At 47.8% G+C, this 25,726-nt stretch overlaps 1 protein-coding gene across 1 annotated transcript; it reads right to left on the bottom strand.

Moving 5' to 3' along the window:
* Nucleotides 1–875: 875 nt before the first annotated feature.
* On the bottom strand, nt 876–19,913 carry Ivd (isovaleryl-CoA dehydrogenase). The gene is made up of 12 exons (XM_052724326.1): nt 19,744–19,913; nt 15,238–15,327; nt 14,989–15,040; nt 9,665–9,834; nt 8,667–8,760; nt 8,355–8,491; nt 6,741–6,837; nt 5,021–5,114; nt 4,432–4,513; nt 3,876–3,980; nt 3,722–3,794; nt 876–1,773 (listed from the first exon to the last, which is right to left on the bottom strand). The coding sequence occupies exons 1-12, from the start codon at nt 19,882–19,884 to the stop codon at nt 1,640–1,642; spliced, it is 1,269 nt and encodes a 422-aa protein (XP_052580286.1). The 5' UTR covers nt 19,885–19,913; the 3' UTR covers nt 876–1,639.
* Nucleotides 19,914–25,726: the final 5,813 nt, after the last annotated feature.

Raw genomic sequence — 25,726 nt, 5'->3', positions numbered from 1 at the left:
ACTAGCTCCACCTGTCTCAAGCCTCAGCACCTGACTGTAGGCCGCACCGCTGGGCTGGGATCCAGGAAAGCCAGGTTTACCTTCGGGAACTGCGAAGGAGTGGGACAGTTCAGATGCTCTACCTAGGATGTTACATGCAGTGGCCCCAGGTTGGGATGTTGAGGACCCTCTGTTTTTGCTATGAGCCCATCTGGATCCTACATCCAGTTCTGACCTTGAAAAAGTCAAGTTGTCTGGATATTAAGAAACAAAACCACCCTCAAAGATTGGGCTGGGCATGGTGGTGGTCCACGCCTTTAACCCCAGAAATTGGGAGGCAGAGGCAGAAGGATCTCTGAGTTTAAGGGGTGTGTGTGTTCATGCCTGTAGTCTTGGCACTAAGGAAGCAGAGGCAGGCTAGATCCTGTCTCAAAACCAAACGACTCTCAAGGATGGTCTCCAGAAACTTACTAAAGTTCTCCTTCTCCCTTCCTCCACTGGAGCCCCCTCCCCCAATTCCTTTAAGAGAAATCGCAGTGAGGGGCATGGGGCTCATGCCTGTAATCCCAACACTTGAGGTAGGGGCAGATATACAGTTCCAGATCTTAGTTCAAGGCCAGTTGGGGCTCCAGGGAGGCCTAAATAAAACCATGCGGAAGTTGGAAGGAGAGGGAGGAGACAGCAGACTCAGTGTTACAGGGTTTGTCGAGGCACACCCCAGGTTTTACCTCAGCAAAGGAAGAGAAGTCACTGGGAGATTCGGGTCTGAGACTTCCCATCTAGCCTCCTGTCCCATTACAGAAGGGCAGAACTCTTCAAGGACACTCAGGATGCAGGCCAAGGGCAACAGCAAGTGGCCTGCTTCTCCTCAGAACAATGCTTTGGGCGCAGAAGGGTTCGATTCGCAGTATGTTTAATACAAAATGGCAGCAGCCGCTGTGCGGCGGTAACAAAATTAGCCACAGGGTGTCTAGAGAAATGTGCACAGGCAGAGGGACTGGAGTTGAGCCAGGCAACCCAGGCCGGCCACAGGGCCTGTGCCTGCTGCCCAGTCAGCTGCAGGAGGTCACATGAGCAGGCCCAGTGCCAGCCTGTGACAGAGCGATGCCGTCGGATTCAGGTACACCAGGGAGGCCATTGAGAGCCAATCTTCCGTGCCGTCGTGGTTAGACCAGGACTCCATCCTTCCTTTGGTCTGCCACAGATGTTGTGGAGCTGTTTAGATAACAGCTAACAAGGACAAGGTTGTTGCCTTTTCCTCAAGAAAAGAGACCGCTAAAAAAACTGAAAGCAGCGATGCTTCCACTCAGGTGGAAAGGGCTCCCTGCCAGAGGCCTGCCCAAGAAAAGGAGTCGGGTACCTACTAAAAGGTGCCATCCCAGAGGGGGAGAACACCAAATCCAGAAGTGGAGAGTGAGGGCACTGTCACGGAGGCCCCCCCCCCACAAGCCCTAGAAAAACCAAAGTCCTTTTGCAGTCCATCTTAAGCTTTCCTGACGGACTGGCTGCCATGGCCGGAGAATCCGACCTCACGTGGGCAGAGAGCTGGTGTGAAGGACATCTGAGCCGCAGAGCTCCCTTGAACAGGGGAAAGGGCTGCCATGCCTCTGCTTCCAAAGAAAGGCCTGGGTGCTAGGACCAGGGCTGCCAGGCCATGGGGCTAGCGGAAGTCTGCGTTGAACGCTCGGCCGATGATCAGCCGCCTCACTTCACTGGTCCCGGCTCCAATCTCATACAGTTTGGCATCTCGAAGGAAGCGGCCCATGGGGAAGTCATTGATGTAGCCATTTCCACCTGTGAAGCAGATGTGGGAAGAGAAAGGACAAACTGGAAGGCAGCAAGGAAAACAGCCAGGGGGTCATTCCCCAGTCTCTTCAGGGATTGGTTTTTTTGCATATAACCTACCTGTGTTCTTCCAATACCCTCTCCTCTCTCCCTCTCCCTCTCTCCCCTAGGGATTGAGTATGGACCTCACACACACACTATGCTCTACCACTGAGTTATAACTCCAGTTCATATTTTAAATATCTCTATCTATCTAATGTGACATAAATGCCATTTAAATAGTTACGTTGGAATGTTTAGGGATCATGACGAGAGAAGTCTATGTTCAGCTCAGGTACAATTGGAACACGTACAGAGGATAATGTGGGTCAGTTTTCTCCTTTAACCGTGTGGGTCCTGTGAACTGAAATCAGCTTGCCAGGCTTTGCAGCAAGCACCTTTATCCACGGAGCCATGTTGTTGATCCTTTTTTTGTGCTGGCAAAATCCCAAGTCGCTGATATAATTTTCGTTTCTGAACATTTCCTTCCTTCTTTCCTTCCATTTTCTTTTTGAGACAGGTCTGTCATATCCTAGGCTGGCCCCCAACTCACAAAATAGCTAAAGATGACCTTGAACTGCTGATCCTCTTACCTCTAACTTCCTGAGTTCTGGGATTACAGGTGTGTGCCACCTGTAATCTATCTGGTTAACACAGGGCTGGGGCATTGGCTTTGTGTATGCTTGGCAAGGATACTACACTGAGCTAGAGCCCAGCTTGGCTGTCTCAGCCTCCTCCTTCAGTTTCCCAAGTGCTGGGAGTCCAGGTGTGCACCTCCATGCCCAGCCTTTTCTGAATATCTTTGATTATTTGTTGAACCCGGAAGAACCCCAGGATATACAGGCTCTGGGGGAAGGACTGATTGAAGAGCAGTAGGGACGGCGACGAGGGAACCTTGTTGGGGTCGGGAAAGCCTGGGAGAGCTGCTCTAGGTCTCCCAGAGTGCCGAGGATGCAGAAGAGGAAAGAGAAAAACCTGGGCCTGGGACTCTGGAGTGCCCACCTAGCATGCCTCAAGTTCTGGATTCAGTCCCTAGCACAAGCCAGGTGTGGTGGCACATGCCTGTAATCCCGGGACTCTGGAGGTGGAGGCAGGAGGATTGGAACTTCCAGGTCATCCTCAGCTACATGACATACTCACATACCTGAGACCCAGCTTCAAAAAATGCAAAATCAGTGGCAGACATGGGCAAGAGGGATGGGATTCAAACCTAAGCCGACATTGAGGCTGCTCTACCTGAGGTGTCTCTCTCCCAGTTTCCTGGTGACCTTAGACCAGGCAGGGAAGATAAGGGAAGCTTGGAGTTTCCAGCCTTCTTCTTCTTTTTCCCCCATTTATTTTTCTATTTTCTTTTTCTTTTTCTTTTTTTTTTTTTGAGACAGGGTTTCTCTGTGTAGCCTTGGCTGTCCTGGAACTCACTCTGTAGACCAAGCTGGCCTCAAACTCAAAATCCATCTGCTTCTGACTCTTGAGTGCTGGGAGTAAAGGCATGTGTCACCACCACCCAGTTTTTTTTTTTCCCTCTTAAAACATTGATTTTGTGTGTATGGGTGTTTTGCCGACACGTTTGTCCGTGTGCCACATTTGTGCCTGGTGCTCTCAGAGGCCACACGAGGATGTTGGTTCCCCTAGAACTGGAGTTACAGATGGCTGTGAGCTGTCAGGTGGGTGCTGGGAATGGAATCTGGGTCCTCTGGAAGAGAGAAGCCAGTGTTCTTAACCACTGAGCTGTGTCTCCAGGCCCCACCCCCTTTAAAATAATAAAGATCCATTTATTTACTGACTGTCATTACAAAGACTTCCCTTTTCTGTTCACTGGGGGCAGACAGAGCCTAGAGGTGCCAGCATGGCTGTAGCTAGTTTAAGCAGAGTGAGTAGTGGAGAGGGACCCCAGGAGTGGAGAATGAGGGCCACTCACCTAAACACTGAATGCCGTCCAGGGCTACTTGTGTGGCACACTCGGCTGCATACAGAATCACGCCGGCACAGTCCTGTGGACGAGGCTTTGCTCAGCAGGGTCCCGGTGGATGACCCACCAACCCACCTCTTCTTCCCCCAGAGCTGGCCCTCACCTTGGCAATGATGTGGCCTTCATCACAGGCTTTGGCGACATTGTAGACATACTGTCGACATGCCATGAGGCGGGTGTACATGTCAGCCATCTTTCCCTGCATCAGCTGGGCACAAAGGGAGGCCGTGGGTCACCATGCTGGGACACTGATTACTGAAAGCAGGTCAGTGGCAAGGACAAGCTGACAGGCAGGGATGAGGAACCGGGGCACAGAGAAGAGATGGGACTTGCCAAGGACAATGGAGATGGAAACAACTCCAGGAGATGAGGCTAGTGAGCTGCCTCCTGTGTGGCTAGCTTCCGGCAGCCTCTTCCGGCAGAAGGGTGGGATTAGAAATGCAGCTCCCTTCCCCTAAACTCCAATGTTCTGCGTGCTTTACCCTCCAGTCTTGCAGTGTCTAGTTCATTCATCTCAAACAGGAATGGGTAGGACAACGTGAGGAACCTCCAAAGCCAGGCTGCATGTGAAAGTAGCTGCAATCACCCGCAGCGTACGACTACCTCCTCATCTCCTTTAATCCAGCAAAAGAGGGCATTTCAGCAAGTATTCCCCTTACCTGGAACTGGCCGATTTTCTGGCCAAAGGCTTCCCTTACATGCAAATAGGGAATGGTGTGGTCCAGGACAGCCTGCATGATCCTGCCGGAAGAAAGACACTGTGGAAGTGTGATGTTGTCAAATGGGGTGAGAGGGTAACAGAAGAGGAGGAGACTGAAGTCCCTGAGAGAAGAAGGTAAAGGGGCCTGAGAAGCTCCCTGCTGGCACTCCCTGCTGGGTGCTAGCATTGCCTGCCCAGCTCCCAGGCACCTTCCTCTGAGAGCAGGTGGGTGTGGTGGGGCAGCGGGAGGGGTCAGAGTCTGGCCTTCTTGTTTCACAACCACACTGACTACGCAGAGGCAGGCCTCACCTGCCATCTGTCACATGATGACATTTCCCTCTGTGTGAAGAATTTAAACAGAGGAGATTCTCTAGGACAGAGGATAGCTCACAAAATAGCTTCCTTTGTTCACCCTCCCCTCACCCCCTGTCAGGGGGAGGCTGCTAACCAAACAAGGCCGGGGAGCTCAGGTTGCCCCGGCCTCACACTCACCCAGGGGGCCACCAGCTTCCTCACATGGGTGAAACTTCATGCCCCCTCACACTTACCCAAGGGGTCCACCTGCCAGCACCAGGCGTTCGAGGTCCAGCCCGCTCATCAGTACGTAGACACCCTTACTCTCTTGGCTCAGGATATTGGCAGCTGCGGGGATACATGCCAGTCAGTGAGGGCTGTTCATAGCCACTTCACGGTTATAAAAGGTACCATGTCACACAAGGCACAAAAGTACTTTACTCGACCTTCATCTAGGGTTTCAAGTGAGAGGCAAAGGTGAGCTCTGCCATTTCCAGTCAGAAGTGGAGTTTTCAGGACCCCACACCACGCACAGTACTACAGAGCCCCAAGTTGTTAGCTCTTCCTTTCTCACCCTGGACTCCCTGGGATGGGAGAGAAGAAAGGCTGACTGGTTTAGAAGCCACCCACCCTTCTTGGATTCTTTCTACACCTGATGTCTACTTATACAGAAATCTGAGAACTTATCGCCCCGAGGTTGTGTGCTTGGGTTCAGGGTCACCTCTCAGCAATGTCCATGAAAGCTGCTTTGTCTATGAGTTAGGGTGACAGTGACAGAAGCCGATGAGCACCTACCCTCCCCACCCCCCCATAAGGACTTGGGAGACGTGGGCGGAACATTTTATGTAGAAACTTGACAGCCTAGCCTGCCTTTTTTTTTCCTCACCTGCCTTTAAGGCTGATGAATGATGTTTTTTTTTTTTCTTTCTAAAAGTGAGTCTGTGTGGATTCTCTTTCCTGGACACTCCTTCTGACCACAGCATACTGTTTCTGGATGGTTTATGGCTGATGCACGAAGCAGTCCTAATTCATGACCAGATCCATGCCCTCAGCTCTCTCACAGTGCTACATAGTGTCACGTTCACAGTTACGGCACAGGGGAGAAAATATTCCTGCGGAATCAAATTACCTCTCCTTCATCGAGTCTGGCTTCTGTCAATTTATTCAGAAGGGCTTTTTAGCATCATTACCGAGTGTAATTCAGAGTGTTGTGGTTTGGACACGAAATGGCCCCCTGCGGGCTGGTGTGCTGAAGGCTTGGCTCTCGGTGTGGCAGTGTTCTGAGGGGGGGGTTTGGGACGTGACTGGATCGTGAAGGCTGACCTAATCAATGGATTAACCTGATGATGGATTCATAATTTGATGGCATTAATGAGAGACAGTGGAAACGGGGACGGGAGGAAGAATTGGCCACTGGGGGGTGTGTCTTTGAGAGTCTAATAGGATTCTGGCCTCTTCTTCCTTCCATCTCTGCTACTTATCCTCCGTAAGATTTTAAAGCAGCTCTCCCAGGCCCTTAGGCCTTCCTGCTCTGGCTCACCACAGGAGCAGAAGCAACGGAGCCAGCCAATGGGCCATAGGCTTGACACCTAAAACCATGAGGGAAATAAATTCGTCCTCCTTTAACTCGTTCCTGTCGGGTTATTTATAAAGGTGACAAGAAGTCGGGCTAGCGCATGTAGGCCAGACAGGCGAATGCACAGGAAGTCTGAAGGACATCAGTGGACGGTGGCTGGCCTTACCTTTCACCGTCCGCTACTGGCAAGGTGTGCTCCCCATCCTTCATCTAGGCAGGCAAGCAAACAGCGGCAGGGCCTGTGGCCAGGACAGACAGCTGTCCAGTGGTTCTAGGCCCGCAGTCTAGCCACATATCATGGGACACACAAGGGTAGTGCACCTCTGTAACGAGGAGATGGGCTTTTCCAGCTCGCAAAGGAGTCAGGATAGGGACCCCTTTATTCTCTGGACACTTACCAGGCACTTTGCAGTCTTCAAAGATCAGCTCACAGGTGTTGGAACCCCTCATACCCAGCTTGTCAAGCTTCTTGGCGGTGCTAAAACCAGGCATACCCTTTGCAGGAAACCAAAGGAGGTCCTGGTTAGACTTGCCCCAAGGGGGCCTAAAAAGGGGAAAGCTCACTTCATCTACCGATTCTGATACCTGCCCAGCATGCCCATGTCTGCTCTCGAGTTCTCCCTCTGCAAAACTCCAGCCTTCGCGCCTCACCAACTTCGTTCCCAAATCCTCTGCTGCCAGCCTGCTTCTCCCCAGTTCTCAGGGGAGCCGTTCTTCCTCAACAGAACATTCAGTCCTCAGCTCTCCTCACTCTCCCAGGAACATCACTCTGAAGACACTCTCAGAGCCCATACCAATTCCTCTGCCCCCTTCTCTTTAGCCAGCTGTCCCTGAAGGAGCCCCAACTCCAACCACCTACATGCCTTGACCAGGATGACGCAGACGCACGTGTGTTGCCAAATGCCCAGGGGAGCGACGGCACATGCTGCTCCGTTACCTCCAGGCCTTTCCGGTTCCAATCTTAGCCAGCTCCTCCCTTGTGGAGTGTGCTGCCAACCTTTGTACCATGTACTTAAACTTTCTAGCATTCCCCTGGAGCAGGGTTCCCAAGCCTCAGTGGCACCTGCCCACTTTCTTCACCATCATTCGACAGTTGGTGTGGAGCCAACACCTGGTCCCTGAACTTATACATCTCAAACTTTCTCCAGGCTGGGGCACACGCCTTTAATCCCAGCACCGGGGAGGCTGGGGCAGACAGATCTCTGTGAGTTCGAGGGAAACCTGGTCTAGACAGCGCGAGTTCTAAGCCAGCCAGGGCTACACAATGAGACCCCCATCTTAAAACAAAGAACAACAACAACAAAAAAAAACTCCCCTGGTTTTCTTTTCTCTGTACTGAAAAGTTTGCTGTTTCCTGTTTTTATGTTTTTGAGACAGTCTTTCTATACAGACCTGGACCTCACTACAAGGACCAGGCTAGCCTCAAACTTGCCTCTGCCTGTCAAGTGCTGCTCAGATTACAAATACACCTTGTCTGGCTCCTGGTTTGTTTAAAACCAAACCAAAATCAAAATGGAACTCTTGAGTTTTAAGCTAACTCCTGATGTATGTTATCCTTGTCCATACTATTGGAGGTACAGTGTCCAAAACATCATTTGTATTCCCACCCATGCCTCAGTCTCCCCCACAGCTCCTGCTCAGCTCAGTAAGACTATCCCGTGGCTTCTTTTCCATTTTCTTCTTCTTTGATTCTGTGGACAGCTTTACTGTCTACATTCAGACCTGATCCAGCCTCTCTGCGTCTCTCTTATTTTTCATTTTCTTTTTCTTTTTTCCTCTAGTGCTGAAAGTTGAACCCAGGGTCTGTACGTGCTGGGAAGCTGCTCTCCACTGGGTAACTCTACCAGCAAGGACTTGACTTTTGGGCTGTCTTTTTCAGCCTCTCATTACCCGCCACCTCCCGGGAGCAGAGCACAGAACACTGATCTTAATCTTGACCAGCTGGAAGGAGCTATCTCTGTCACTACTGTCAGAGCTGGAAGTCTCTCTGATCCCATGCCCACCATCCTCACCTTCTCCACAATGAAGGCTGTGATGCCCCGAGAAGCTGGCACGGCATTCAGATCTGTCTTGGCATAGACAACGAGGACATCGGCATCGGGGCCATTGGTGATCCAGAACTTGTTGCCATTCAGAATGTAGTGGTCTCCTAAGGGAAAGGCTGTCTGTGGAAGTCTCCTGTCCTGGTTCAGCCAGTCCCTCCACAGAACTGCTGCCGCCCTGCTGGGAACCCAGCAGAGACGACCCCCAACTGCTCCTCCCTCGCCCCGCCCCAGAGTTTGATTCTCTGCCTTTTCCGGCGGCTTTGTGGCAAGAGGCCTTACCTTTCTTTTCTGCTTTAAGCCTCATGGAGACAACATCAGAGCCAGCATTGGGTTCACTCATGGCCAGGGCTCCGATGAACTCACCGCTGATCAGCTACAAGGGAAGCCGAGACCGCCTTGTTAGGACTGTGGAAGCACCCTGCAGCAGCTCCTGGACTGCCTCTTCCTGCCCGCGTGCCGCCCCCAAACTGCCCCCAGAGCAAAGTGGAGTACCTGTAAGGCCTCTCTTCCCTCTACGCCTACGTCCACCACTTTTTGGCAGTACTGGGGACTGGCTCCAGGGTCTCAAACATGCTAAGCAAGGGATTTAGTATTGAGCCCTCCTCTCACCCCTCAGTCTTTATATTTTAAAAATTCTATTTTTATTTATTCGTCCTCTGTGTTTATGTGTGCAGATAGGCGTGTATGCGTGTGCGTGTGCGTGTGCGTGTGTGTGTGTGTATCAGAGGACAATTTGTAGGAGCTGGTTCTTTCTCCACCACGTGTGTCAAGCTTGGTGGCAGGCAGGCGCTTTCACCCACTAAAGCCATCTCACTGGCTCCTATTTGCTTTTTGAGACAGGGTCTTGCTGAATCACTCACGCTGGGATTTGTGACTCTCCTGCTTCTGCCTCCCAAGCAGCAGCTGAAACTCGACATATGTCATATGTCACCACATCCCTGACTGAAGGGTCCCCCCCGCTTTTTTTTTCCAGACAGGGTTTCTCTGAATAGCCCTGGCTGTTCTGAAACTCACTCTGTAAACCAGGCTGGCCTCGAACTCAGAGATCTGCCTGTCTCTGCCTTCCAAGTGCTGAGATTAAAGGCGTGCACCACCACTACCACCTGGCCAAGTTTTTTTGACTTAATTGTTTCAAAACAATCTCAGGCACTTTCCTAATTCTATTTAGTTCACAGAGGCAAGAAAAGACTGAAAATCTGGTTGGCCCCCACAAGGGGAGGGCACGTCATGGTGGCCATGTTGAGTTCATGTGGGTTTCTTCTTTCCCATCTCCTCACCTTGGGAAGGTATTTCTCCTTCTGTGCCTCATTCCCATTGCGGACAATCTGGTTGACGCAGAGGTTGGAGTGGGCCCCGTAGCTGAGGCCCACTGCTCCAGAAGCCCGAGATATCTCTTCCATCACCAACACATGTTCTAGGTAGCCCAGGCCAGAGCCGCCATACTGAACTGGGAGGGGGATAGTGTGGGAAGCAGAAAGGCATCCAGGTTACACTGGAACACTGACAGGAATCTTAGTAACTGGCAGAAAAGAAACACTCCGGTAGCTATTCCAAGTTCCCCTAGCCAGGCTGGCAGGCTATTGCCAGGGACTCTGCTTAGAAGGACACACGACTGGTCCTGCTTGCTCCTGCCGGGGAGCTGCAGTTCAGAATCCACTATTGCCAACTCTGGCTTTATCCCAGACATCTTCAGTGAGGACAAGCAAAAACCCAAGCACCCACTCTTCCAGAAGTTGCAGAAGGAGAAGCAGATGGATGAAGGAAGAAAGAAGGAAAAGAAACATGAAGGGGGTGGGTGGAGAGGGGGCTATGTTCAGAGCACGGAAATCAGTTACAGACTGTGTATGTGCAGAAGCCTCAAGAAGGTGAGGTTTTAAAAGACTTATTTGTGTTTTTCACTTATCTCTGCCACATGTGCACGGGTGCCCCCAGAAGAGGGTTCTGGAGTCCCCAGAGCAGCGGTTTTCAACCTGTGGGTCACGACCCCTTTGAGAAACCTACCTCCAAAAATATTTACATTACCATTCATAACGGTAGCAAAATTACAGTTATGAAGTAGCAACGGAAATAATTTTATGGTTGGGGGTCACCACAACATGAGAAACCGTATTAAAGGGTCGAAGTGTTAGGAAGGTCAAAAACTACTGCCCTACAGCTCGAGTTATAGGTGGCTGTGTGGACATCAAGGATTGAACTTGGATCCTCTGGAAGACTAGGAAACGCTCTTAACCACTGAGCCATCTCTCTGGCACCAAAGGTGAGATTTGATAGCATAGCTTTGGGAACAAAGTAGGTCTGATACATATACATGTAGCATATACACACAGGTGTGCACACGTATGCACACACACACACACACAGATACAGAAATTTTAAAAAAAAACTTCAAAAAAAAAAAAAAGGTTTTTAGGATAGGCACAGTGGCCCACACCTGTAACCCCAGACTTTGGAAGGTGGAGATGGGAAGATCATGAGTTCAACGCTATCTATGGCTACACAGCAAACTCAGTGCTGGCCTGGGCTATCTGAGGCCCCATCTCAAAAAATTAAGAAGAAAAGGTAAAGAAAAGAAAATGAAAAGGAGAAAGAAAGCACGTTTCTCTGTGTCTGGGTCCCCTGGTCCTTTCACACAGCCACTGTGTAAAGCCCCGTAAACAAGCTGGTCTGAGCACTCAGGCTGCCCGGTGTGAGCAGAGCGTCGTCAACCGGGACTCCAGGAAGGCCAGTAGGAAACAGAACTCCTGTGTGCTCTCAAAACTCATCCTTCCGCTGGGGCCTGCTGCTGTAGGCCTGTGTCTCAGCCACCTGAGAGCCAGAAAGAACACATTCAAGTCTTACCTGGCTATGGAGGGAGTTCAGGGCCAGTGAGGGCAACTTGGCAAGACCCAGTCTCAAGACAAATCAATAGGAAAGGGGGTGGGGATGTAGCTCAATGGTAGGATACTTGTCTGGCATGTGCAAGGCTTTAGGGTCAATCCCTAGTACAAACAACACCAGTTCTGGCTTTCTTTGTGAAGTTCCCAACTTGAAAGGATTTTCTCCGGTTTCTTGTTTTTTTTTTTTTTTTTTTTTAAGATTTATTTTTATTTATTATGTATACAGTATTCTGTCTGCATGTGTCCCTGCAGGCCAGAAGAGGGCACCAGATCTCACTACAAGTGGTTGTGAGCCACCATGTGGTTGCTGGGAATTGAACTCAGGACCTTTGGACCTCTAGAAGAGCAGTCGGTGGGTGCTCTTAACCACTGAGCCATCTCTCCAGCCCCGGTTTCTTGTTTTTTAACTGTGGTTCTGGGGATCAAACCTAGGGCTTCATGCAAAGTATATTCCCTTGCCAGTGAGCTGCACTCCTGACCCAGGCTTCTTTCTTTGCTTTTCTTTTTTCCTTTCCTTCCTTCCTTCCTTTCTTTCTCTTTTCTTCTCAAACTTTTGCTCTTCTTCCCTTACCTCTGAGTGTTGGGATGACAGGCACCACTCTGTTTCTGTCACGATGGAGACAGGTAAACATTCTAGCAACTGAGCTACATCCTCAGGGTCTCATATACCTCAGGGTGGCCTTGAACCTCCAACCTTCCTACCTCTCTCTCTCAAGTGCTGGGATTACAGGTATTTATTACATAGCCTGGCTTCAGCCCATTGATTTTATTTATTTATTTCTAGGTTTATTTATTTTTATTTTATGTGCATTGGTGTTTTGCCTACATGTATGTCTATGTGAGGGTGTCAGATCTTGGAGTTATAGAGAGTTGTGAGCTGCCATGTGGGTGCTGGGAATTGAACCCGGGTCCTCTGGAAGAGCAGTCAGTACTCTTAACTGCTGAGCCATCTCTCCAACCTGGCCTATTGATTTTAAGCTGCTTTTTTGTTCCATTAAATATATTCTGATTCAGAAGCATCATATTAAATATATTCTGATTCAGAAGTTGGGCTGGATCCTAAACTCTCAAAGCACAGAGAGAGTCTTGTTTGGGAGTTCCCAGTAAGTCCTCTCCGGAAACTCCCTCACATCGACATGGTTTAAATGAATCATTAAGCAGTTTCATTGTATCACATTCATGTAACTTTCCAGGGTCAACTCAAACCCCAGGACCTATGCTACTCCAGGAGGATAGAAGATGAAATACACAGACACTTGTCAAACCAATACCTGTATCCTCGGTTTCCAGACCCATCTCTGATACCAAATCCAGTCACATCCCTTACATAAATAAAACGGCAATATAATTTATGCACACCTGCCCACATCCTCTAAATCCTCTATTATTCATTATGTAAATAATACATGCTTTATACAGATAGTTATTAGCTTTTCCCCCCTTAAACATTTTTACATTTGTTTTATTTTATGCACATGGTGTTTGCCTGCATGTATGTATGGGTACTATGTGCATGCCTGGTGCCCTTGGTTGACAGAAGATCCCCTGCAACTGGAGTCAATGGATGGCTGTGAGCCGCCATGTGTGTGCTGGGAACCAAAGGTGGGTCTTTGTAAGAGCAACAAGTGCTCTTCACCACCGAGCCATCTCTTTTGAGCCAGGATCTTAGCTCTGTAGCCCAGGTTGGCTCGAGGCTTCCTGCCGTAGCCTTCCAAGTATGAGATTAGAAACAGTTGTTCTGCTGGGCAGTGGTGGTGCACACTTTTAACCTCAGCAGTCAGGAGGCAAAGGCTGGTGGATCTCTGAGTTCAAGGCCAGCCTGGTCTACAATGTGAGTTCCAGGACAGCTGGGACTACACAGAGAAATCCTGTCTTGAAAAAAACAAGAAAGAAAGGAAGGAAGGAAGGAAGGAAGAAGGGAGGAAGGAGGAAGGAAAGAAGGAGGGGAGGAAGGAAGAAGGGAGGAAGGAAGAAGGGAGGAAGGAAGAAAGAAGGGAGGAAGGAAGAAGGAAGGAAGGAGGAAAGAAGGAAGGAAAGAAGGAAGGAAGGAAGGAAGGAAGGAAGGAAGGAAGGAAGGAAGGAAGGTGGGAAGGAAGGAAGAGTTGTTCTCTACTCTTTAGGAAAGGATGGAGGGACAAAAACCACTGGTACTGCTCTTATGCCCCAGGAGTGTAGCTGGATGAGGAGGCCAACAGCTCACATATCCACCATCATGTCAACCCCAGCAGGGTCTTTTTTCTAGAAGGCAGCACAGAACCAGAATATACCAGCTCCCTGTCTTTCCCCTCAAAAGTTGTAGCATACACAGGGGATATTGGGCAGGCCCAAGAGCCTATCAAAATCCAAAGTCATCATGTGACCACCTTACTTAGGACCCAGACATCCCTCTAGTCCCATTTCTAACCCCAAATGAGCTTTGGGGACAAGTTATAAGCAGAGGACTTAGGCTGTCCCTCAGGGACATACTTTTCCTGAAGGTTCCCACTTACAGGTCACTGGTGAGACAGAGCTCAGCAAACACTGAGGAGGACTGCCAGGACAGTTAGTCAACTTAGAATTTTCTACATGCCCCAAGTCATCTGGAGGAGTCTGAGGAGCATGCAGATTCCACAGGATGCAAGGAGGAATCTGGAGAGCATGCAGATTCCACAGGATGCAAGGAGGAATCTGTAGAGCATGCAGGTTCCACAGGATGCAAGGCTCTCATTAAATCTCCAGCATGGAACTAAAAAAACAGCAGAGTCAAGAGTCTGAGAGAACCTGCCTTCTTGCCATTACTAATGATTATGCCAGTGGGTGCTGCCTCGGGTTCAAGGATGAGGAAGTTCTTGGGGAATGAATGATCTTCCCTTTCCATTGATTGTTGATTTCTGTGTGAGTGTATGAGTGTATGTGTGTATGATGTATGTGTACATGTGTATGTGAGTGCACGTTCCTGTGTACATGTGTGAGGCCAGAGGAAGACATCGGGCATCCTTTTCTATCACTCTCTACGTTGTCCTTTTTTGGGGGTGGTTTTCAAGACAACATTTTTCTGTGTAGTCCTGGCTGTCCTGGAACTCACTCTGTAGACCAGACTGGCCTCCAACTCACAGAGATCCGCCTGGCTCTGCTTCCTCGAGTGCTGGGATGAAAGGCATGTGCCACCATGCCTGGTTTACCTTGTTCCTTTTGAGGTAGGGTCTCTCACTGAGCCTAGTGTTTTTCCTGTGTGCCCCAACAAGCCCCAGCGAGCCTCCAGTCTCAGGCCCCTGGCCCCCCAGTCAGTTCTGGGATTACAGGCATTGGGTGGGACAGGCCCCTGACCACCCCCCCACCCCCCCCCCCCCCCCCCGCCCCAGTCAGTTCTGGGATTACAGGCATTGGGTGGGAGAGGCCCCCCGGCCCCCCCAGTCAGTTCTGGGATTACAGGCATTGGGTGGGACAGGCCCGGCTTTTCTTAGTGTGAGCTCTGAGCTCTGACCCTGATGTTTACACAGCAAATGTTCTCAGCTTGACCCTTCTCTCCAGCCTCTTGCTTTTGATTTTTCTGAAACAGGGTCTCACTCTGTAGCATAGGCTGGCCTGGAACTCACTGTACAGCACAGGCTGGCCTTGAACTCTACATTGCCCCTGTTTGAAGCCCCTGAACGTTGGGATTACAGGAGCGCAGCACGATGTCCACCTCCCTTCTGCCTGTTTGGGCAACAGAGAAAGCTCTCTGTAGGGAAAGAAGCCATACTCACCAGGGGCTGTGATGCCCAGGACCCCCAGGCTCCCCAGCTGCTTCCAGAACTCCTGTCAACAGCACAGAGGGGGTTTCAAGAAGGCAGTTAGCCACATGTGGCCAGAACAACAAGCCCAAGCCGTTCAGAGAAAGCAGCTATACTACTGGAGAGGCCCATCACCAGGAGACAGCGTGCACCTTCCTAGGCAGCTGTGCAGAGCAGTGCTGCCCCAGAAGCCTCCACTCCACCCTCAACCTTGCAACTCACTCTCAGGTCCTTGAACTCGTTGCTCTGATCAATCTCTTGGGCCTTGGGGGTCAGGTTCTCATGAAGGAACTTCGATATAGTCTGACGAAGCTAGAGGGAGAGAGGTAGACGGAGGCTACTGAGACCCAGACCTGATTGCCACCGAGAGCAATGTCCCTGTGGTTGAAGGCGTATTCGGGGAGCTAGGCCACAGGCACTCTCACCGTGTAGCATCAGGTTGGGGCTCAGGGGTCCCACCGAATTATGTTTCCTTAGAGGCATCAGAGTGGAGGGAGCGTCAACTGAGAAAAAGCCTAAGATCCGGCAGTAGACAAGGTGTAGGGCATTTTCTTAATTAGTGATCAATGGGGGACAGCCCAGTCTATTGTGGGTAGGGCCACCCCTGGATGGGGTGGTCCTGGGTTATATGAGGAAGCAGGCTGAGCAAGCCACAAGGAGCAAGCCAGTCAGCACCATCTCTCTGTCAGCTCCTGCCTCCAGGTTCCTACCCTGTTTGAGTTCCTGCCTTGATTTTCTTCAACGAGGAATTGTAAGCCAAATAACCTTTTCCTCCCCAACTTGCTTTTTGGTCATGGTGTTCACCACAGCAATAGTAACCTTAACTAGGACTGTGATCTTGCCCTCTTTCTTAAGGTTCTTGGAAGCTGGGCAGTGATGGTGCATGCCTTTAATCTCAGTACTTGAGAGGCAGAGACAGGTAGATCTCTGTGAGTTCGAGGCCACCCTGGTCTACAAAGTGAGTTCCAGGACAGCCAGGGCTACACAGAGAACCCCTGTCTTGAAAAACCAAAAAAGATCCTTGGTTTAAACATCTTGGAAATGATTAAAATATTATCATTTTATTAATTTTAAGCCTGAATTCTGACCAAGCTGACCTTGAACTCATGTACCCCAGTGACTCAGCTATTGACGATGATTTTTTTTAAAAAGATTTATTTATTTATTATGTATACAGCATGTATGACCAGAAGAGGGAGCCAGATCTCATTAGGTGGTTGTGAGCCACCATGTGGTTGCTGGGAATTGAACTCAGGACCTCTGGAAGAGCAGTCAGTGCTCTTAACCTCTGAGCCATCTCTCCAGCCCCTTGAAGATGATTTTTAAAATGCTGCCTCCCTACATAAAATCACTCCATTACCTTTCTGCTGTGCTCAGAATAACACACAAGCCCCTAAGCCAGTCAGCATAGGCTGTCCTCCATTGGCCATCCAGCCTTCCCTGTGCCTTTCCATTACCCACCCATTCATTGCACTCCAGACACTCCCCCTCAGTTCCAACACTTGTCAGTCTCTTTACCATCCTTGAGACTTTGGCTAAAAGAGATTCCTTGATGGGATTAGACATTGCCCTGGTGGGAAAACTAGAGATCTAGGACTGAGTATCAGACTCAGATGTGAAGTTTGAGGTCTCCAAAGCAGCTCTCTGCCAATCATGCAGCCGGGGACTTCTTCTTCTTCTTCTTTTTTTTTTTTTTTTTTTTTTTTTTCCGAGACAGGGTTTCTCTGTGTAGTTTTGGTGCCTGTCCTGGATCTTGCTCTGTAGACCAGGCTAGCCTCGAACTCACAGAGATCTGTCTGGCTCTGCCTCCTGAGTGCTGGGATTAAAGGCATGTACCACCGCTGCCTGGCTTTTGTTGCTCATTTTTAAAACCATATTTATTTATTTTGTGTGTGTGTGTGGGGGGGGAGGTCACTGCGCATGTATGGAGGTGACAGGACAGCTTTTCAGGTCAGTTCTCTCCTGCTACCATGTGGGTCCTGAGAACCAAATTCAGGTCAGCAGATCTAGTGTCAAGTGCCTTTGACGACTGGTCCTTCTTGCTTTGATGTTTCTAGGAGGCTGAGCAGCATGGCGAGGTCTCCGGGAGAATCAGTCCTAAGCACTTCATGCGGCCTCTAAGTGACACACCCTCCTTCCCCCAGCCAGAGTTCTGGTTCAGCCTCATTTATAATCACTCTTCACACACTCTTCATCCCCCGCCTCCCACCTTTCATTTGGTTACAAGAACACAACTTACTAGGCTACTTAATATTTAACTTCTGCCCATTTGGAGCCAGAGCTTGCCATGTCATCCAGGCCTTGCCAAATTGCTATACAAGAATATCACAGGGCCGGGCGGTGGTGGCGCACGCCTTTAATCCCAGCACTCGGGAGGCAGAGGCAGGCGAATCTCTGTGAGTTCGAGGCCAGCCTGGTCTACAAAGCGAGTTCCAGGAAAGGCACAAAGCTACACAGAGAAACCCTGTCTCGAAAACAAAACAAAAAAAAGAATATCACAGAAGGGATGGATGGGATGGCTCAGCGGGTTAAATGTACACCTTGTAAGCCTGAAGACCTGAGTTTCGTGCCCCCTGAACCCGTGGAAAGGTGGAAGGAGAGAACAGACTCTACAGAGATGTCCTACAACCTTCACATACACACACAATAATAATAGAGCTCAAAAAAAAAATCTTTAAAAAAAAAGAACACTATAAAGCTAGTTATAGTGGCATGGAGTTACAGACAGTTGTGAGCTGCCATGTAGGTGCTGGGAATTGAACCAGGGTCCCCCGGAAGAGCAGTCAATGCTCTTATGCACTGAGCCATCTCTCCAGCCCATGAGCCATTTCTCCAGCCTGGGCATTTTCTTAATTAGTAATTGACTGGGGAGGGCACAGCCCATTGTGGGTGGGGCTACCTCTGGGCAGTTGGTTCTGGGTTCTATAAGAAAGCAGGCTGATGGGCTGGAGAGATGGCTCAGAGGTTAAGAACACTGGATGCCCTTCCAGAGGTTCTGAGTTCAATTCCCAGCAACCACATGGTGGCTCACAACCATCTACAATGAGATCTGATGCCCTCTTCTGGCCTGCAGACATATATGCAGTCAGAACACTGTATAATAAATAAATCAATCTTTTTTTTTTTTTTTTTTTTTTTTTGGTTTTTTTTCGAGACAGGGTTTCTCTGTGTAGCTTTGCGCCTTTCCTGGAACTCGCTTTGGAGACCAGGCTGGCCTCGAACTCACAGAGATCCGCCTGGCTCTGCCTCCCGAGTGCTGGGATTAAAGGCGTGCGCCACCACCGCCCGATAAATCTTAAAAAAAAAAAGAAAGAAAGAAAGAAAGCAGGCTGAGCAAGCCATGAGGAGCAAGCCGGTAAGCAGCATGCCTCCATGGCCTCTGCACCAGCTCCTGCCTCTCAGTAGTTCCTGCCCTGTTTGAGTTCCTGTCCTGACTTCCTTCAGTGATGGACTAAGATGTGGAAGTATAAGCCAAATAAACCCTTTCCTCCCTAAGTGGCTTTTGGTTGTGGTGCTTCACCACAACAATGATAATCCTACTTAAGACTTGCCTAAGACTTGCTGCTTTGCAGATAACCTAGGTTTGATTCCCAGAACCCACATGGAGGCTCACAACTATCCCCCACTCCAATTCCAGGGGATAGGACACCCTCTTCTGACCTCTGCAGGCACCAGGTAGGCACATGGTGCACAGACATACATTCTGGCAAAACACCTACACACAAAATAAGTAAATCTAAAAATTAGTTGAAAAGGTAAACGATTTAACCAGCAACCATCCAATTCCTTTATTAATGTAGGATGTACGGGGACAAAAATGACACTCCACATGAACCTTAGCACGACTGTGAGAAAGTCACATCCTAAAAGTATGTGAAAGTCACGAAAGCATGACTTTCCCTTGTACACACCCAACTCAGATACACTGTGTGCAAAGCAGTCCCTCCTTAGCACTTTTATTAGGCAGTCTATAGCAATTGCTTAATATAATGTATACATTGCTAGGACCTGAGCCATCCCGGGAAATTATTCACTAGCTTTATTTAGAGAAAACAGTCTTAAATCCAGCAATACGAGTGGACAGGCAATCTGTGAACTTTCAAGATTTGTTCAGCTTTCTGCTTTAGGCCTTGATGAAGGCAAACTAAGGGTGCATTTCAGAATTCCTTAAGTCTTCCACTCAAAACACAATGCCTTGTTGGTTATGAATCAACCATAATTTCAATCATAAATTGAGAACCACAATTTAAAGCCTAGTGCGGTGGCCCACACCTTTAATCCCATCACTCTGGAGGCAGAAGCAAGCCGAAGATGAGAGTTCAAGACCAGCCTGGTCTACAAGGCAAGGTCTGGGCTACCCAAAGCTATCCATCCAGAGACCCCAGGGAAGGGGGTCGGTATATACAGAGAACAACGGCTTGGAGTCTGAGCGGACTCATGATTGCCACCAGAGGCAGGGCCAACCAACTCTCCCACCAAACACCACAAAGCTCCCGGGAGCTTTGATCTTTACTCTTCTGTCTCCTTCGAGCAGCCCTGCCTTGCTGTCTGTCTCAAATCTTCCCTCCTTAGAGATAACGATGAGTCAGAGGCTTGGGCATTAGCTAAGAGTTGGAAGCGAGCAGACCCTCTCCCTGGCTTCTGAGTGACGCTTCCAAGGCCCGGCAGGCACAAGTCACTCGTGCGGTGGGACACGGAGACACGAGGCCTTGGGCCTGGCCTCCCTACCTGCTTCTGTTCCTCGTTTAGCCCGTTGATAGCATCGTCCACAGGCAACATCGAGTGAGCTCGCTGCGGGACAGCGAGGGGCGCCGGCCGCAGTTTCCAACTGGACACCCGTCGCCCCAGCAGCCGGATCGCCGTCGCCATCTCTGCCCTGCACCGGGAGCTCCAGGGAGCATTAGCTCCACCAATCCTAGTCTCACAACTCCGTCCAATTGGAAGGGGGGGTGGGGCTCCAGCAGCCAATCACACTCGGAGGCCAGCCGAAGGCTGTGCTGCTCTTGCAGCCACGCGAGCCAATCAGCCGCGAGGCGGTAGCCTTCCTTGGCTCCGGCGATTGCCGCCTCCGATACTTTCTTTCCTAAGAGTCTTTGCTGGGGCGGAAGAGTCCATAATGTAGTGTCCCGTGTTGAGATTGTAAACTTTAACTGCAGAAGACTATCTTCGTGGGAAAACAAGCGCTCCAACATAGGACTGTCCGAGCGCCTAGTGCGGAGGAATAAACTGTCCAAACAGATCTAGGCTAGAGGAGATCTGTAAAGAATCTCTCGAGTCCGCACTAGTTTAAAGCAGTAAGATTCGCTTGGTTATTATGTAACAGGTTTTGGTTCCTGTTGTTCTCCAGATTATGTAAAGACGTTTTCTCGACAGGGCAGGAAGGGAAGAGCGGTGTTTGCGGTCGCCTGACAAAGCCTCACGTGTGAAGATTCTACAGGCTGATTTAGAACTTTCTGATTATGGAGACTGGGCTATTTCAGATTCTCAGCCCAAGTTATCTTGGAGACGGGCTGGAGAGATGGCTCGGTAGTTTAGAGCATGTGCTTCTTGCCAGAAGATCCGAGTTCAATTCCCAGCCCCCACACAGGGAGCTTGCCACTACCTCCAACTCCAGCTCCAAGGGAATCTGACGCTGTTGGCCTACACAAGCACCTGTACACACTTCCGCACGTATACATAAATAAAAAATAATAAAAATGTATCTTTTAAAATGGTCTTGAAGTATTTTTAGTTCCTTTAGTAGCTTATCTCCAACCTCTGTATCTGACCTGATATTCTTGACCATCAGGTAAGAAAATTTAGTTTTTTAATTAATTAATTAATTAGAGACAGGATCTCTCTATGTAGTCTTCACTGTTTTAGAACTCGCTGGCTTTGAACCCAAAGAGATTGCCTGCCTCGGCCTCCAAGGTGCTTTGACTAAAAATGTGCACCACCACACCCATCTGGAATTTATTCATTTAGCAGATCCCTAACTTATAACCAAACCAAAAACCTACTAATGTCATCAGATAGCATCTGAAATTGGTTTGCAGCAATTCACCTACCCAGTGTTGGCACCAACGTCTTTGGTAAACGCACTGATTTATGACTCTCCTTGGTTGTGACTATACAGGTACCCTGTAGCTATTCCCACAGCCAAGTGTGCCATTAAGGATGATCTGAATTTTGGTTCCCAGGACAGGGTCCCTCATATTGGCTTAGAATAAACTTAGTACCTTTGGGGGTGAGAGCTGTCTTTTGTGTCCAGAAGAAGACAGACAGTATTGGTGGGCGGAGCCAGCAGCCACAGCGCTGTTTCAGTCTTACAATGCTGCAGTTTAAAGCAATAGGTTCACAATAAGACTGATTCAGATGGAATAGTTTACAATGTACGTAAAAATGTACATAGGCTTAAAAGAGAGAGAAAAGAAATATATACAGTTATATAAACAAATAGGTAGTTTTTAAAAATAAAGTCTTTAAAGAAACAATAAAGGTAATAAGCCACGTAAAGATGGCTATCACACAGAGAATCTGGATTATGTTGTCTTTGATATTTGTAACAGAATAAAAACACTTGATTATAAAAGCTGTTGAGTTATGCCAAAATTTATATTTTAAAGGCACCTTGACTTCAAAATTTGGATATAAGGATATGTTGCTTTGTAAAAGAGTCTCTGCTTTTGTTTCTACAGAAAGCCAGAGGCTATGGATTTGTTCCAGATTAAGATACATCAGGTTTGACCAGCCAAGACTCCCTGAAAGGTCTCCAATGACACCATGGCTCAGATGATCCAACATCCAGAATGGTTTCAGGCAACTGGCTCAGACGATACACCCTTATGCACTACTCCATAATCCTAAAATTTTCTTTGTGTCCCCATAAGATACAGCGTCCCCCTCCAGCAGGAAGTAGTAAGAGAAGCTACGCCCAAATTCCCAAATATACCAAGCTGGCTTTGGAGATGGAACTGGCTCACTCTCTCTCTAAACTCAGACATATTGCTAAAAAAAAAAAAAAAAAAAGGTTAAGAGATTCTTGTGTCCCAAATCAAAAGAGCCCTCTGGTGTGGGACAGAGAAAAACCAATATTTTTATTTAAAGCAGGTTGATTATAAATGCGATCTCTTTCTAAAAAAGAAAAGGGGATATGATATAGATATATAGGATATAGAGATGATAGGATAAAAGGGTAGATTAATGAACCTACTTTTAAAGAGCAACAACTTGTTTAAAATGTTTTACATTGGTATAGATTTTAGTTTATGTTTAAAATGTTTTACATTGGTATAAATTTTAGTTTATTAATACAAACTTAAAGTTGATTTTGTTATACTGTGTGTATATTTCTACTCTTGTTTGAGGTATTATGTTTATGTAACTCATTTAAAATTGTAATGGATAATTAAGAAATAGATTAATAATTAGTCATCTATGATAATCATATGTGTAGCCATGTTAGTTAAGTCTTCTAGGTATACATAGATATATTTCAGATAGATAGGTAATCTTCAAATACTTCAAAGACCTACAGAACATGGCATTTAAAATATTTTAAAAATTTAGACTTTTTGGACAGTGAGACATGTCTGCTCCTGGCAGCATCGATTTACTTCAGAGAGGAAGATGGGCATCAAAGACACTCCATATGGAGTTTATCTTCACCTTGGCAAAAATAGCCATTTGGGCAAGAAACTGCTGGTGCCTGGACTGTTTGATCCACTGGACATGCAGGACCCATAGGAAGGTGACCACTGAACTTTGCTTGACAAAATGGTCCTTCAGGTTCCTGCTTTGCAGAGGAAACTGCCAGACATTCTACAGGACACAGGGAAAAGTGACTGAGAGACTCTAGGCCTGTGGGCTGAAGACAGATGCCCCAACTTTACAAGAGAACTTTGGATGACTTTCCAGGCTGTCAGCTGTCTCTGTCTACCCTGCAAGACTCCTGAAAGTTGCTTGCATCCTTCTCCCATTTCTCAGGCAGTATTATATCCTTCTGAGATCTTTGATGTGGTTAAAGACTAGATACTTACAATTTTCCTTAGTTATGATAAAAGATAAGTTAGATATAAAACCTTAAACTCACAAATATAAGATAGATAGGATATCTTCTTTAATATTGTAACTGTAATTTTTGCTCGATAATTGTTTTGTTATATGTAATTTTACTATGCTAAAGTTAAAACCTTCCTTTTTGAAAAAGAAGAAAAGGGGAAGTGCTGTGGATATCGCTCTGTATAAATAAACACTGTTTGGCCGGTAGCCAGACAGGAAGTATAGGCGGGACTAACAGAGAGGAGAATTGAGGGAACAGGAAGGCGGAACAGGAGATGGGGCCGCTGCTAGGACAAGCAAGATGTAAGGTACCAGTAAGCCACAAGCCACGTGGCAAAGTATAGATTAATAGAAATGGGCTAAATATAAGAGTAAGAGCTAGACAATGATAGGCCTGAGCTAATGGCCAAGCAGTTTAAATAATGTAAGAGTCTGTGTGTTTATTTTATAAGTGGGCTCTGGGACTGGTGGGACTTGGTGGGAGCTGGAGACAAATTCTCCAGCTACAGACAGACTGATAGGAGTCAGGCTCTTATCTTAACTCCCTTTATGAGATTTTTCCACTCCTGTGATAACGCCCTTGGATAGCTCATCCCAAGGGTGTCACACCCAAATCCAGGAAGGGGCTTTGCACACATGGGACTCTGAACACATTTCTTGGCTTTTTGCTGTCTCTTTATTACCTGAAAATGAAAACGGTATTCCCCCATATTTCAATGCTATCACAAGGCATACTTGCTAGAACAGAAGGTACAGTACAATGTGAAGTATCCATGAGGTTTTGGTTCAACCCAGCATCCAAAATTAAAATAAAAATGATTGCATACTTAATTATACAGTGCAGCACTCAGCACCATGTCCTCACTTTCAGTCATTCTGCTGCATCTGACTTCTCTCCACCTGTCCCCACATCCTAACTAACTCCTCGCAACTCCAAAGTCCTGCCTTCTGGGACCTCCCTGATAAGAAGTCAAGAGCCAATCACATACCACTACTGGCAGCTGCAGTAGCACAGACCTATAATCTCAGCCCTTGGGAAACTGAGGCAGAAGGATGAGGAGTTCAAAGTTATTTTTAGCTGCATGAGAGTTCGAGGCCATCCTGAGCCAACACGAGACCAGTTTCAACACTCAAAAAAAAAAAAAAAAAAAAAAAAAGAAAAAGAAAAGAAAAGAAAACACAGAGAACATTCCTCTTATTCCTACTCTGTTTAAAATTAATTCTTTAGCTATTTTGAGACTGTTCTCCATCTCTAGAGAGCCAAGGGAAAGTGTATAATAAAGGCTATTACAGCTGAGTGGTACTTTCCTCAGCCTGTCCTACAGAAATGAGGAAACCCTGAGTCTTTGCTACTGACCTCCACTTAGGTTGTGAAGCACTGCTTTGTAGGAAATAGGGGCAGAAACTCAAAGAGCAACGAAAATCCCTATGACAGGTGAGGCTTGAGACACCCCCCAGTTTAACCACTTCCATGTGTCTGCTGAAAATTTTATTTGAAAACAACACTACACTCATATGCTCAAAAATTAAAAAAGATAGAAGTTTCTTTAGCATTCCATTTCTGTGCTGTTCTTTTTCTCTCTGCAAGTAATCCCTTTATTGTTTTCAAGTTATCATCATCATCATCACCATCACCATCATCATCATCATCACCATCATCACCATCATCATCACCATCATTACCATCACCATCATCACCATCATCATCATCATCATCATCATCATCATCATCATCATATGTGTGAGTGCAGCTCCTGTGTGGCGTGTGATACTGTGCACATGGAAGTCAGAGGACAGCATTGTGCGGTGGATTCTCTCCTGATGAGAACAGGAGGTAGGAACTGGACAGACTTTGGCTTGGATACACACACACCCTTCTTCTAATGGTGCACTTGGCCGATCCCCCCCTTCACCTCCACACTATTGCAAACAATTTCTCCCTGGACCTTGGAGATGCAGCCTTGGACCCCAATCCGCATCAGGCTCCAGTGCACCCCTCTATGAACATTAGGATGCTTTTTCCTTCCCTCTTCAATCATCAAACTGAAGACAGATTTCATTAAATACACCCCCAATAATCTAGTATTAAAGAATGGAAAGTCATATCTGCATTAGACTTGTTTTTGGTATTTTCACAGTAAGTCAAAACTGTGTTAGGAAGAATTCCTTACTTATTACCTTATGCCTATGCATCATTTGATGTGCATATGACTAAAATCAGGTGCATTATGGGAAGGCACATGTGCAGTGGTATGGTAGTTTGAATGTATTTGACTCCCATAATCTCATAGGGAATGGCACTATTAGGAAGTATAGCTTTGTTGGAGTAAGTATGGGCTTGTTGGAGGAAGTGTGTCACTGTGGGGGCAGGCTTTGAGATTTCTTATGCTCAGGATACCACCCAGAGTGTCACAGTTGACTTCCTGTTGCCTGCAAGATGTAGCACTCTCAGGTCCAGCACCACAACTGCCTGCATACCACCATGCTCCCCATCACGATGATAATGAACTGAACCTCTGAAACTGCAAGTGAGCCACCCCAACTAAATGTTTTCTTTATAAGAGTTGCCATCTTCACAGAAATAAAAACCCAAACTTAGACAAGTGGGAAATGATTACATGACCTAATGTGTCAATCAAAACAGAGACTCACTCTCACTATGTCCCTTAGT

Source organism: Peromyscus californicus, unplaced genomic scaffold, assembly GCF_007827085.1.
Source record: "Peromyscus californicus insignis strain IS unplaced genomic scaffold, ASM782708v3 Scaffold_7__1_contigs__length_154581171, whole genome shotgun sequence".
Classification (NCBI taxonomy): Eukaryota; Metazoa; Chordata; class Mammalia; order Rodentia; family Cricetidae; genus Peromyscus; species Peromyscus californicus.
Note: the sequence above shows the minus strand (reverse complement) of the source record. Positions and strands in the feature narration are given on the sequence as shown.